The sequence below is a fragment of the Echinops telfairi genome, unplaced genomic scaffold, assembly GCF_000313985.2.
Source record: "Echinops telfairi isolate 266 unplaced genomic scaffold, ASM31398v2 ScPeMD7_70;HRSCAF=299, whole genome shotgun sequence".
Lineage (NCBI taxonomy): Eukaryota > Metazoa > Chordata > Mammalia > Afrosoricida > Tenrecidae > Echinops > Echinops telfairi.
This window is the reverse complement of record NW_022103968.1, coordinates 36,032,836-36,047,538: the sequence shown is the minus strand read 5'-3', so window position 1 is coordinate 36,047,538 and position 14,703 is coordinate 36,032,836. Positions and strand designations below refer to the sequence as shown.

The window sequence follows — 14,703 nt, the reverse complement described above, 5'->3', positions numbered from 1 at the left end:
ATATCATGACATTGACCAGATATGAAAGTCCCTCCCAGAAACAACTCTATTAATGATTGAGAAAGCACTCCTTAAAGAAAATACGAAATAAAATGAAAAATATGTAAATATGTTTAATTTTTTTTCTTAGCAAAAAATCTTTCTAAAAATAACAATGAAAATTTGTCTCCGTACAAAGGCTACATTACTATTGAAAAAATACCAGCATGGAGAAAGGTACGTATTTGACAGTAGAAAAATGATCTCAGTGAATCACAATGTCTAAAGTTTGCAATGAAAATAAATCTGCAATAAAGATTTATGCCTTTTTTCTTTTCTTTTTTTCTATTTTTTATACAAACAGTACAAACAGTATTGCACATAACAACAAATAGTCGAGGTTAAGTGATAGCCTTCAAAAAACCGACTAGTTCAAGTGTCACGCCAAGGGAAGGCCACAACAGGACTGTGCTGCCAGGGGCTCCCAGTCAAGTTGCAGGTCAGAACACCTCTGTGTTTTAAAAATAATTTTTTTGAAGGACCCTCTCTTTAATATAACAATAACAACTTGGGGGCACATTTATTTACAAAACAAAAGGGAACATGTTATAATTTAATAAACTAAAAAAGTTCTCTTTAAAAAAATACAAACAGAAGAACTCTTTCACAATCCTGGTCAGTCGTGCACAATCAACGCTTGATTATAAATATACAAATTAAGGGAAAGTAGTTTCCACCATCTATTCACAACTTTCAGCACCAAATGGAGTTAGTTTGTGTAACCTATTCTTCATGACAATGTTGTTGTTGTTGCTTTCACCTGTACTTTAGCTTTATTCTGTATAATCTTCCAGCTTTTTAAAAATCTCTCCGTATTATTTTAATACATGAAAGAGGGGTGCTTCTTCAAAAAGTTTTGCTTCTTTCACATAATTAGGTAGATTTCTGTAGGTTAGATATGATCTTTAATATTATAGTTATAAAGCTCTAACTTCATTTTCAAAAAACACAAATAAGCATGAAAAAAATAAAGTTACCCATCTGTTAAATCATTTTTCTTGCAGAATTAAATTAATATATATTTTTCTGAATAAACTTACTTAGAAAATATCATTTTCTTTCCTATATTTCAAAATTGAGGTATTGCAAAAGATCATGTCAGTCAGAAAGCATGCCTTTTTCCTTAAAAACAAACAAACAATAATCTTCAGCCAACTTTTGAAAACTGTCTAGAATACAAAAAGTAGCCGTGCAGAACAAAATCTCTCACACCGAAGAAGAAACCACAGACACGGACAAAAGGAACGAGCAGAAGCACCGCGCGTGGGCCGCGTGAGGCGGTAACACCAGAAGGCCCGGAGAACCGCAAACGGGGAGAATTCTGAGAAGCATTTTTTTTTAATCCAGTAAAAAACTATTTTGTTTTTCCTTTTTGAAAACAAACTATAGTTTGAGAACTGGCGATTGCAACGAAACAGTGGAGAGACAAAACTAAACAAAGGCCAGCAAGTGTAACTTAAGACAGAACCGGGACATCACAGCACATGAAACAGCACTGGAAATCTAGTCTGCAGTGTCGCACCCAGTCAGATTGTCCCCAGAATTCCAAACCAGAGGAAGCAGGTAAAAAGAGATTTACATAGTCTCACAACCACTGTGTGTGTTATATATTACTATCTGTAGCCCAAGAGTGAATGCTAAAAAATGTCCACGGTAGTGCTAGCAGGTCTTAATTCTATTCAAGCTTTACAGGATAAATCCAGGGGATTAAGTAAGTAGTTAATTTCACACCCAGACAACCAACTCTGCCCAGATCACCTTACTGTGCACAGACATTTCTTTAGCATCACCATTTCCCAACGTTCTTTAAAATGTGCCTAGTTTGTCAATCTGACAACTGATCTCTAGATACTGTACATATTCCTAGTGTTTGTAAGCTAAGATGAGCTCTTTGGTTTTCTGGACAAGGTCTGAAGCTATGTAAAATGGTGCAAGCACTAGGAGATTGTAACTAAGAGCTCATGTGTTAGTAAGATACCAGTTATGAACTGTCAAATTTGTCAATGTCTGACACAGAGGCTTTTAAACAGTTATTTGATCACAGTTAGACATAATCACTTTACTATATAAAATAAATTGCACACTATATAACAGAGCACCGCAAAGTACTTAAATCTACCATCCACAATTTTGCTTTAAGAATACCCTACACCTAGGTTGTATATTGGTTGTAACAGAGGTCATTCTGTTATGGGCTCTTCCTAATGTCAGAAGCATTCCATTTACTGAGGCATGCCTTCCTCCAGTCAATTACCAATTTTTGAATGAAAAAAATTTTTTTTAAAAAATGAGTATTTTATAGCTTATATAGCTTATATAGATTCTTAATTTGTGCATTGTGGGAAGGTTTTATACTAGACAGTGGATATAAAATTTATTGCATGCAGCAACCTGATTAAGTAAACATGCAGTCAGGAATATTGACCTTCCGCTGAAGCTTTCTGAGGTCTGTTCTGCTCTCCTTCCGGTAGCTGACTCGGACCCTCAGTCACAGAAGTGTGTTGTTGGATTTTTTTTCAATTGATACCTTAGCCTGAATAAGGATTATGGTATTAATAATACCATTTTAATAGCAGCAAAAGCTATTGCAGCATAAATTCACATAACACTAAAAGATCTAACCAACATCCTCAGCAAATCAAAAACCAACGTGAAGGAAAAATAAAGATGCAGCTCATGAGGTACCCTGACAAGTCAAAACACAGCAACTAGGGATTATTTTCAGTAAGGGAGTAAGGGTTATTCTTACTCTAAATGACTCCAACTAATGATTGCTGAATTGTTGTAAAGTTTTTGCTACATCTGCCACCTACTCTCGAGTATTACCTTTGGTAAGTCTTCTCCTAGCGGCAACTCTCTATGCTTCTGAAAATAAGTGCATGCGCCAGTTCAGAAACAGTCAGAACAACACAACAAATAAACAAACAAACAAACAAAAATCACAGACATCAACCTGATGGCCGCTGATGAGAATGGCGGTCTACAAACTGTCACTAGTGACAAGTCAGGTGTAAGAAATTAAGGTATCAAGCAGACAAAGGTTTGAATCAAAGTGCAAATCAGTACCGTTATACACTCTGCAGTTCTGCATTATACTGGACACTGAGTTCAGTAATATGACTGTAAATAATAATAATAATAATAATAAAAAGACCCATTTCTTCTTTAAAAATTGAGAACGAATGCACAGATTTCCAGAACACTGTAAAGCCCGGAGGCAGTGCCCTCTCTTTTCCTTCCTTGTTGTCTACTCCAGTACTTGTGGCTGGGTCTGCTCTGCGCTCAGCTCCAGCGGAACGGGACGTGGCGAGGACGATCGCCTCCCTCCTTCACCAGCGGTTTGTGAAACTCCCGACCGGCACGGGAATGGATGCTCGCCCAGCAATATTCGCAGTAATACTGCAGACAGGTGACGTTGGCACAGAAGAATGGGGCAAACTTCCCACCACAGCGTGTGCCCTGGCACTCGTCACACATCTGATCATCCAGCACATATGGCTTCACTTCCACCTGGACCCAAAGGGGAAAGATAAGGGGGAAAAGTTTAACAAAGCTTCCTGGGTCTGTTCTTTTTGAGCCTACAGTATAACGTAACCCACCCAAGACCATGGCATCAATTCCACCCCACAGCAACCATCTAGTGTAGAGTAGAATTGTTCCACAGGGTTTCAGAGGACTACAAACCTTTACAGGAGCCAAGAGTCTCAGCTTACTCCCCTGGAGTGGTTGGTGGGTTTGAACCACCAACCTTGTGGCTAGCAGTCCAGCACATAACTCCCTGTGCAAACAGAGCTCCTTGAACACATAACAACTATCCCTTTAATGAGATGCTTTGAAGTCAGCTAGCATTTGATGAGTGTTGAGAAAATAGACCTGCTTGCTTTGGGGTCTTCTCCATGACTTAGTATTCCTGTGATCTTAAACAGATTCGTAACTGAACCTGTTTGTTCATCTGAAAAATGAGTGTAAAGTTTCACCTCAATGGCTGCTGCTGAGGACAAAGGGGTAGAACATGTGAAAAAGCACACTAGTTTAGTCCTGAAAGCCACGCAGCTTTTGACAATACAGGATAATGAAGAGGAGGATTTTTTTTTTAACACACCTACTTATAATTTATTTTTATTTTATTTTTAAAATAATTTTTGGGCGTCATACAGCTCTTATCACAATCCATACGTATATCCATCGTGTTAAGCATATTTGTACATTTGTTGCCATCATCATTTTCAAAACATTTTCTTTGTACTTGAGCCCTTGGTATCAGCTCCTCATTTTTAAGAGGAGGATTTTAAAGCGAGGAACCAGTAAAGACAAAAGTCCATCAGCAGGAAAAGGCAGGGACGTGGTTGGTGAATGGTTTTGTGTGGTCAGGTCTGTGGGCAAATGTCCAATGAAACTGGAAAGGGGGTGAAGGGAACTTCTATGAAGCTTTGGGTTTCAACATTGCAGTAACAGGCTTTCAAAAAGATCAAGAATGGATTAAAGGAAAAGAGGGAAATGAGTGTGACGTTAGACCCTTACTACATAACAGTCTTTTTGTTTCCTGTACTTTCTCTACTGCCTTAATTGTAAGGCCACTTTTCAATGCCACCAACCCTACACGACAGGAAGCTTCAACAGATAGAGAATCTTGCATCACAGCCCTTTTTAATTCTGTAGCTGAGCTGATTCTGACTCCTAGTGACCCTACAGGACCAGCAGAATGCCCCAGAGGGTCCCCTGTGCTATAATCTTTACAGAGCAGGTCATCAGGTCTTTTCTGCCATGGAGCTGCTGATGGGGTTGAGCCACTGACTGTGCAATTCGCAGCCGAGCACTTAACTGCCACCCGGGCTCCTGCGCCCCAAGTCCAACTCACTGCCATCAGGCCAATTCCAACTCAGAAAGACTGACTCTACAGGGCGGAGGGGCCCGGCCTCTTTGGAATTTTTGAGGCTGTAAATCTTTAGAGAAGGCGGAAGCCTCATCTTTCTCTTGTAGAGGGAGCAGCTAGTAGGTTTGAACTGCTGACCTGGTGATTAACAATCACCATGGCACTACCATGGCACCTTAGGGGACATTTTATAGCCTAAATGGTGCAGAACTAGAGGATTTGTAAGTCAAAAACAAAACAGGAAAAAAAGCTAAGACAATTCACTCCATATCATCAACGCCTACTTCTAGGGTCATTCTGGGGGACAAATCACCCCGGTGGGGGGGAGATAAGGACCAGCGGTTTTGGGAGATGAGCTAATTTCCTAACAATTCAGGCTGCCTGTGGATGCAGCTGGATGGTTCTGACAAAGGTGAGACAGGTTATGCTGGAGCAGCAGTAAGGTCGAAAGAGTGGGGTGACACAGCACTTTTCAAAGTCCCTATGTGGCCTCCCCTGAGCATTTGACTCTAGCCAAGAGTTCTAATCCAAAGGTCCAAATGCCAGTCAGACATTTCTGCTTGGAAGATGCAGCTGGCACCACCTGGCCCGATTTGGGCTACCCCAAGCAAATGGGCTTCACTCCACCAGCCGTCCTCCTGTCCCCCGTTTCTCTGCCTCAGCCTCAACAGCTAGTGAGTGGACTTCCACAGCCTGTTCCTTTCATCTTGGTGTTGTAAGTTTAATGGTAGGGGGTGTAATCTGGGTTCACATTGAGGCCACATGAGCAGCTGTGTGATTTTAGACAAGTTTCTCAGCCACCCTGAGTGTTGCCTTATCTGTACAGTGAGGGAAAACAAGAGTTACTATCTCACAGGGTTTCCTATGAGCATTAAATGAGTTAAATCGCACAAAACACACAGCCGGCACATCACAAGCATTGAGTGTAACTATGATTTCCACTGATTCTTCTGCAGGCCAGGCCCTTACAACTTCACACCAGGGAATTTTCAAGATCAGTGTCCTCTGACCTGGTCATTGACCAGCTAGGTCCTCCTTAAAAATGATGACATTCCCAAATCTTCTTTCACAATGTTTTCTTCCTACTTAAAAGCCACTCAGGTGCTCCATTACGTATGGATTCGTGTGAAAGGGCATTCCCTGTCTCCTAAGACCAACCATAGCCACCATGACTTGTGCAATCTCTCCCCAACTCAAACTGTAACTGGTTTCCATTTTTACTTACACTTTTGGCCCACCACAAATGCCCAACACCAGGAAGTTTTCTGTCTTTATGAATGTACTTCCTCTGGTGTTTTATAGGACGGGAATCATAGGGTGTGTGACCTTTTGTGGCTGACTTCTTTTATACAGCACAATGTTTCCCAAAGGGGGAAATCCTGCCCACTAGGAGGCACTAGAACCATCAGGGTGGGGTGGGGGTAGGGGGGCTGCAAAAGCAGATACCTACACTTTATCCTGAATTGTGGACTACAGAACAAAAGTTTGAATTGGGTAAGTCAAAGAAGTTTGGGATCCTGAACATGATGTTGCTAGGCTTGTCCGTGATGTAGCATATTTCATTCCTTTTCATGGCTCAATAATATGTTTACTATATGTTGTTACTGATTAAATTGTGTCCTCTAAAAGGATACACTGAAATCCTGGGCATGTGATCTGGACTGGGGAAATCAGGTTTATGCGGTCATACTCAGGTCGGATGAGTCCCCATTGCTGTGAGGGAGGAAGCCAGTGGCAATGCAAGGAATGCCAAGAAATGCCCTGGGTGACCAGAAGACAGAAGGGCCAAGGAAGAATCTGCCCTTAGAATAGACAAACGAGAGTGGTCCTACTGATACAATGATTTTGTATTCCTTGCCTTCAAGGAGCTCTAGTGGTGCAGTACTTACTTGTTCAACGGCTAAGGAAAAGGTCAGCAGTTCTAGCCCACCAGCTGCTCCTCAGAAGATTGCGTCAGTACTAGTGTACTACAGCCTTGGGCACCATATGGAGCAGTGCTACTCTGTGCTACACGGTTGCTATGAGTTGGAATGAACTCAATGGCAATGAGATTTTCAGATGAGCTTCGAAAGTACAAGTTAACCAGTTTCTGCTCTTCAAGCCCCCTTACCCGGTTTTGTGGTGTTTTTTTATGGCAGCCCTACGAAGAGAGGGCATTAGTGGTTCAGTAGTAAAAATATTATTATTCTGCTTCCTTTTTAATTTGAATCTTTGTTTCTAAGACAAACCTGGAAATCTACCAATGGGGGAGAAATTTAAATGACGAAAATCAACCAGTGAAAGCCCTATTGGTCACAATGATCTAATTGTCACCATTCATGGGATGGCACAAGCATTTAATTCTGTTTTGCACAGGGTTATTAAAAGTCAGGAGATAATTCATCAACAGCTAAAAATTAAGACAGATGAAGGGGCTGCAAAATGTTCATGAAAAAAGCCCATTATCTTTTAATTCCGTATTTCCATGAATTCTTTGAAGCACCTTTGTAGCTATTAGTCTTGTTTATCCTTCATTCGTTGTTGAGTATTTGGGCTGTTTCCACCTTTCAGCTATTGTAAATATTGCTGTAGGTACATTCATTCATGTTGTTAGTTTTCAATCCCTTTAGTTACATACCTCAGAGTACAACTGCTGAGCCATATTCTAAATTAATTATTATTATTGTTTAACGTTTTAAGTTTTATAGACATATAATTCACATACAATGCAATTCAAAGGTTTAAACATTTTTTTAAAAAGAGTTGTGTAATCATCATCACAATTAAGTTTAGAACCTGTTTTTCATTCTTGTACTATTAGATCCTCATTTCTCCCCAACTTCCCCTGCCATACCCTAAGAAACTTTTTTTTTCTTTTCCTAAGAAACTATTAATCCAGTTCTTGTCTCTATAGATTTGCATATCCTGGATTTCATATAAAGAAAATCATACAACCTCCTCCCCTACAACAAATCAAAAAACCCACAGAAACACTTCAATCCTAAAAGAAAGCGGAAAATAATAAAAACTAGAGAAAATTTAAAATGAGTCAAAGGGAGAACAAATAATAAGGTGCTTAACTATATCTGCATTAATCCACTTCCCAATGCACTCTGCTGGCAAGGCCAATCGCTTGTGTGGCAGTTAGATTTCATGTCAACTTGATGCTACTTGTATCAGGTGGAGCCCAACCTGTCAATTAAGTAGCCTGATGACACCTCCTTGGGGTGTGACCTTTGGCATCAGAGTGAGAGGCAGTGTGAACTGTTTCCCTTGCCCATTTGCCATCCTGCTTGCTGGGACTCTGTGCATGTCTCCAGGGGTAGACCCATGTGGGCCCCTCAACCCTGAGAGCTGTTGGGACCCCTGCCATGTTTCCACTGACTTTTGATACGTGTGCCTCTGCAGCCCTGGCCTGTGATTCCCTACTGCTTCCCGCTTCAGCATCTTTGGCCTACAGCTAGGTGAGTCTGAAGAGAGCCCTGACTAGCAATGACCCTACGTCTAGAGCTGGACTGGGTTGGGGCACCTTGTTGATGTAAAGTTGCTTCTCGATATAAAGTTCTTGGTATATGAAGGGTACCCCCCCAAAAAACTGGAATCACTCCCACCCCAAAAGGTATGTATTTAAGTTTTTTTACAAAACAACCTTATCACCTTCAAAGTAGTCTCCTTTACACTTAATACATTTGTCAAATCTGCAATTCCATTCTTGCAAACATTTTTCAAACTCATCTGGTTGGATGGCTGACAGCTCCTTCCTTGTTTTTCTTCATTTCTTCTAGGCTGTGAAATAGCCGTCCTTTTATGTCCTTCTTCATTTGTAGAAACAAAGTTGCACAGAGCGAAGTCAGATGGGTAAGGTGCGAGGGGCAAGAGAGGCATGCTGTGTTTTGCGAAAACACTGAGATGGCTGTGTGAGTAGGTGCACTGTCATGGTGGCAAAACCAGTCTCCTGTCCGCCACAAATCAGGATTTTTTTTTTTTTTGCACACTGTTACGCAATCTTTTAAGGACCTCTAAATGGAAAGCTTGATTAACAGTCTGACCTGGTGGATTGAACTCCAAATGCACTATATGTTGACATTTTCGTCCATTCTGGAAGTGGATAGATGTCCAGAAGGAGGTTTGTCATCAATCAACATCTCACCTTTTTTGAAACGAGACCTTGTACACTTAAGTTTTCCATAGCTTTGTCCTTGTAAGCTGTGTTCAACATCACAACAGTTTCTGCGGCCTTTTTCCCCAAGCAGGAAACAAAATATCACAGCTGCATGCTGTTCTCTTAAATTGGCCATCACAAAAGACGAGGTTCAGGTAAAACTGCTTTAATGAAAAATTCACTGTGACCAAAGAGAACCTTCCCAGGCAATGCCACTGGGTGCACTAACTCATCAGAACGAGTTGCTCCACGCTTGCCTAGGGGAGAAATGTGTACTACTAAAGCTCTGCCAGGCAGAGCTTTTTTCCTTGTGTGTGTGTGTGTTGTACCCCCTCGTAGACAGTAAGAAACAAACCAAAAATTATCAGAAAATCATGACTGGAGGTGGGGCTACAGAAACAGGAAAAGGACCATGGGTGGGATGTATATACAAGTGCAGATTTAAAAGGCTTATAGGGGCCCTTTGATCAGCCAGCTATTTGATGGCCAGAGTAAGACTCAGTTCCATGTGGTTCCAGGACCCCCACTTCCAGTTGACTTACATCTATAAGTCATTATGGGCATTCAGCAAGGTCCCTGGGTGACCAGGGGAGTAGTAAAGTACTTTCAAACACATTGTTGTTTAATGGTCAGAAAGAACACAATTGGAGGCTGTCTTAAAAATGACTCCAAATGGAACTAGGATGCCCACTATAAATTAGCCTTCCACAAGTTAAGTCTTTAGAATGTAAGCTCTAACACAGTACTAAATTAAAGGTCAGAAAGATTTAGACCTATGAAACCTAAGAGTTTTGTAACGTTGTTTTATATTGAGATTACTAATGCATTTTGTATCATTTTTATACACGGTGTACAGTAGGGCCCGATGTCATTCTTTGTATGTGGATATTCCGTTGCCACAACACCAGTTGTAGGAGACTATTCTTTCTAGACAGGTACCCTGGGGCTCCATGGTTCTGTGCACTGGGCTGCTAACTGCAAGACCACCAGCCAGAGAAAGACAACAGTTTTCTACCCAGTGAAGAGCACTGTCTTGGAAACGCGCAGGGGCAGTTCGAGCCTGTCCCCTAGCAGTGCTGAGCTGGAACGGACTCTATGGCAGTGAGTGAGTCTGAGGGCTTGCTTTCTTTCTTAATTCTTTCTACATTAGTGATCTTTGTGACCGTGTAAAATTCAGTTAGAGCCCTCACCTTTCTTAACTCTCAATTTCACGTGGACTTACTTCTTGCTTCTTTAAGTTTGCTACCTCATATCTTTCATCTAGCTTTTTCTATTTGTGGACTTGCCTTGGATGGCCTCTTTGCTGGAAAGAATTTTTAAAAAGAAAAAGAGAATGAGAGAACAAGTAAGAAATTTGTGGAATAAATCTGAGAGGACTTAAAGGAGGAGCAAAGGTAATGCACTGACAACCATCCTGAAACTGGCTACACCACCGAGTACAGTCGAGACTGCTGATAACGAACACTACCAGGATTATCTTGGCCAAAATCATTAGCTAAAATTTCTAAACTCTAAAAATAAACAAAGTGTTACATACTTCCAAGTGAAAAGGGCTAACTACAACCTACAAAGCAAAATCACAAACTGATTGGCATCATACTTTTCATCTGCAATAGTGGAAGGCAGAACATTAAGAAATACTAGCTGTTTGGCTAACAGAAAAAGCCCTACCTAAAATAAATAAATAAAAATCCTTATCTAGAACTGGAAATCCAGGGAATCCAGGGCAGATGAGCCCTACAGGACCAGTGATGTGAGTGGCGATACTGGGAGGGTAGAGGGAGAGTGGGTAGGAAAGAGGGAACCGATTACAAGGAACTATATGTGACCTCCTCCATGGGGGACAGACAACTGAAAAGTGGGTGAAGGGAGACGTCGGACAGGGCAAGATATGACAAAATAGCAATTTATAAATTATCAAGGGCTCATGAGGGAGGGGGGAGCGGGGAGGGAGGGGGAAAATGAGGACCTAATGCCGGGGGCTTAAGTGGAGAGGAAATGTTTTGAGAATGATGAGGGCAATGAATGTACAAATGCGCTTTACACAATTGATGTATGTATGGATTGTGATAACAGTTGTATGAGCCCCTAATAAAATGATTAAAAAAAAAGAAAAGAAAAGAAAATTGAACTAAAAAAAATCCTTATCTACAGTTAGGATATCATTTATATGTCAAGAAAAATGTTAAAGAAAACTACTAGTTTTATACTATTATAGTAATAAAAATGGAGAAAATATTCAATGCACAAATTGTGTCAAAAATACTAAATTATTCAGGAATTAAGTGAACTATGAAGGCCTACATTGATAAAGGTTTAAATGAAGGAAAGTTTTATTAGAAGGAAATATGTACTGGATTAAATCTATCCACTTAAATCGATTATAAAAAGATAGAATGAGACAAATCAGTGGACAAATGATAGGCTTGGAAAATAGTATTCATGACACAGATTATTTATGCCATATAAAGGATTTTTAAAAATTGACAAAGAAAAACAAAACAAAACACAGCCAAAAAGTGAGTAGATGAAATGTATGCCCAGGCAATTCTATGTAATTTTATTTAAAAGTTGCTCACACTTGTTAGTAGTCAGAAAACATAAAATCAACGTTATTTTATTCTTCTTAGACTGAAAAACATTTAAAAGTGATAGCGACTAAGAATTGCAATAGAACTATAAATTGCTATGTTTTAGAAAGCTGACAAATTGCTAAAGTTAAAAATGCATTATACCACTTCAGAGGATAGCACTGAAGAGACAGCCCCGGGAGAGGGGCAGGTCTGCCCAGACCACACGGAAGCAAACTAAGAGGTGTGGAGTATGCGTGGGTGTGTGGGAAGGGAACCCCATCCTGGCCCACCAAACTTCGAGGACAATGTTCCTGCTCGGAGCAGCCAATGCACAGAGAGGACCATAGGGTCGGCTTCACCAGGAGACACGACGCCCCCTTACTGACCCACAGCACTAGGGGGGAGGGGGGCAGGGCAGCACCAGAGACACAGTGCAGGAACTGTGCCTGGTCTGACCCCCCCACATACCGGGGATAACACGAAGGGTGTACAACAAAGCAACAAAGGGAGCAAAACAATAAAGTCTCCAAGGAATTCTGAAAATAGGACTTTGGACTCGGAGAGTGGGGGGGGGGGGCACGGGAGAGGCGGGTGTCTGGCAAGGCTTGGCACTGCATCAGACCGAATCAGAAACCATTCATAAGAGTCAGCAGACAGACCTGGAACTATTCATAGACTATTCTTTTTTCCCATGTCTATATAAAATAGGTAGGATAAACAATCCCAAGGAGAAAATAACAGGACTGATGGTTCCTGGGGCCAGGAGTGAGGAGGAGTTGGGGGGAAACGGAGGGGGGAGCCATTAACACAGGGACGAGGGAACAGGGATCTAAAATAGATGGCGGGGAGGGCGTAGAATACCTGGTGGGGTTCGATCAAGTGCAATGTAGCCAAGAGGAAGTACAAAGAGCCGAATGAAGGTAGAACATGATAGTGGGACAGGAGGAAAGTAAAATGAAATAGAAGAAAGAACTAGGAGGCAAAAGACATTCATAGAGGTATAAACATAGGCATGTACATATGTAAATATATTAATATCTAATTATTGGGACATACCATATATACTCGAGTATAAGCCAACCTGAATATCAGCCAAGGCACCTAATTTTACCACAAAAACTGCATTAAAAATGTGCTGAAAAACTTGGCTTATACACGAGTATATATGGTAGGTCTATGTACATATATTTGTAGATTAACTATTGAGGTTGTAGACAAAAATTGGGCCTCTACTCAAGTCCTCCCTCAACGTAAGTGTACTTTGTTCTAATAAACCTGGCATTTGGTGAAGCTCACCTTCCCCACATGATCACTGAAGACAAAATATGTGCATAAACTAATATGTTGAAGAAAGCTGACGGTGCCCAGCTATTACAACATATAGTGTCTGGGGTCTTAAAGGCTTGAAGCTAAACAAGTGGCCATCCAGCAGGGAAGCAACAAAGCCTACATGGAAGCCGCACACCAACCTGTGTGATCACGAGGTATACAAGGGATCGGGTATCATGCATCAGAAGACCCAGAATAATCATATCCATGCGATCGAGGTGGGCTGGAATGGAGACCCAAAACCTACCTGTAGACAATTGGACCTCCCCTCACAGAAGGGTCACAAGGAAGGGATGAGCCATCCAGGGTGCAGTATAGCAGCAATGAAACACATATTTCTCTAGTTCTTTAATACTTCCTCCCCCCCGATTATCATGACCCCAGTTCTATCTTACAAATCTGGCTACACCAGAGCATGTACACCGGTACAGATAAGAGCTGTCAACACACAGAATCCAGAACAGATAACCCCCTCAGGACCAATGATGATAGTAGCGATACCATGAGGGTAGGGGCAAGGTGGGGGGAGAAAGGAGGAACCAATCACAGAACAACAGAAATGTGGGTGAAGGGAGACAGCAGATGGTGTAAAATATGAAAAATAAAAATAATTTATAAATTATCAAGGGTTATGAGGGTGGGCGGAGGAAAAAAGAGCTGAAACAAAGGCTCATGTTGAAAGAAAATGTTTTGGAAATGATGATGGCAACATATGTACAAATGTGCTTGATACAATTGATGTATGGATTATTATAAGAGCTGTAAGAGCCCCCAATAAAATGATTTTTGAAATTAAAAAAAATGCATATACTCTTTGACCAATACTTCCACTGTTGATTGTTATTACTGCTGTAATCTTAAAGGTTGGACCTATGATCACCAGATGGAAGGACACATGTAAAGTACTGCAGAATTGTCTATAATGGCAAAAAACTAGAAAGCAAGCAAAAGTCCACCTTGAAGAGAATGACTAAATAAAACAGGAAACAGCAACGCAGAGAATAAAACCCTAAAAAGGCTTCACAAGTGCTCCACCAGCTGACGTGGACACTTGCCCTTAGAGCAAAGGGAGGGATGACGGGGCCAAATACCTACTTGCAAATGGTAAACTGTGAAACGTACTTGTTTGTTTTGTCGAACAAAATCATTGTGCGAATATTTGAAAATGCAATATGAATACAAGTGCGTCTTCTGTGTATTCAGTTTCCGTCTAGCTTGATGACAACGTTCCCTACAGGTTGAGGGGTGTTGTGGATTGAATCGTGTCCCCCCAAATTAGGTTTTGTGAATCCTGAATGTAATCCCTTTTGAGAATAAGGATTTCCTTGTTATGCTAATGAAGACCGAGTCCATGTAGAGTGTGTTTTAAACCAATCACTTCTGAGATATGAAAGTGCACGTCAGCAGACAAGGAAGGTAGATGACATGCTACATGAAAATTGTGCTGTCAAAGCCAATCCCAATTTTATTCGCACATTGTAATTTCTGTACACCCACCTAGATAAGAGAACTTGGACAAAAAAATATATATATGAGAAGAAAATAAAGGGACCGATGGCCCCGGAGGGACATGGGAGTGTAGGAGATAGGGGAAGGGAGGAGGGTTGGTCAGCCTAGGGACAGGGAACAACAAATGGTTCAAAACCAACGGTAGGGAGGGGACGGGAGGACTGGTAGGGAGTGACCACGGTCAAGGCAACCACGAGGAACTACTGAAGCCAGAATGAAGGCTGAACATGGTATTGGGA

The 14,703-nt window shown here is 41.2% G+C and overlaps 1 protein-coding gene across 6 annotated transcripts in view; it reads right to left on the bottom strand.

The window, feature by feature from the left end:
• Positions 1-558: 558 nt before the first annotated feature.
• The window catches only part of CPEB3 (cytoplasmic polyadenylation element binding protein 3), a 228,921-nt gene continuing 214,776 nt past the window's right edge, over positions 559-14,703 (bottom strand). For all 6 annotated transcript variants that reach the window (XM_045291574.1, XM_004701075.2, XM_030885933.2 and 3 more), the window contains one exon: positions 559-3,549. In XM_045291574.1, the coding sequence (XP_045147509.1) occupies positions 3,322-3,549 (228 nt within the window). In that variant the 3' untranslated portion in view covers positions 559-3,321. The remainder of the gene's footprint in view (positions 3,550-14,703) is intronic.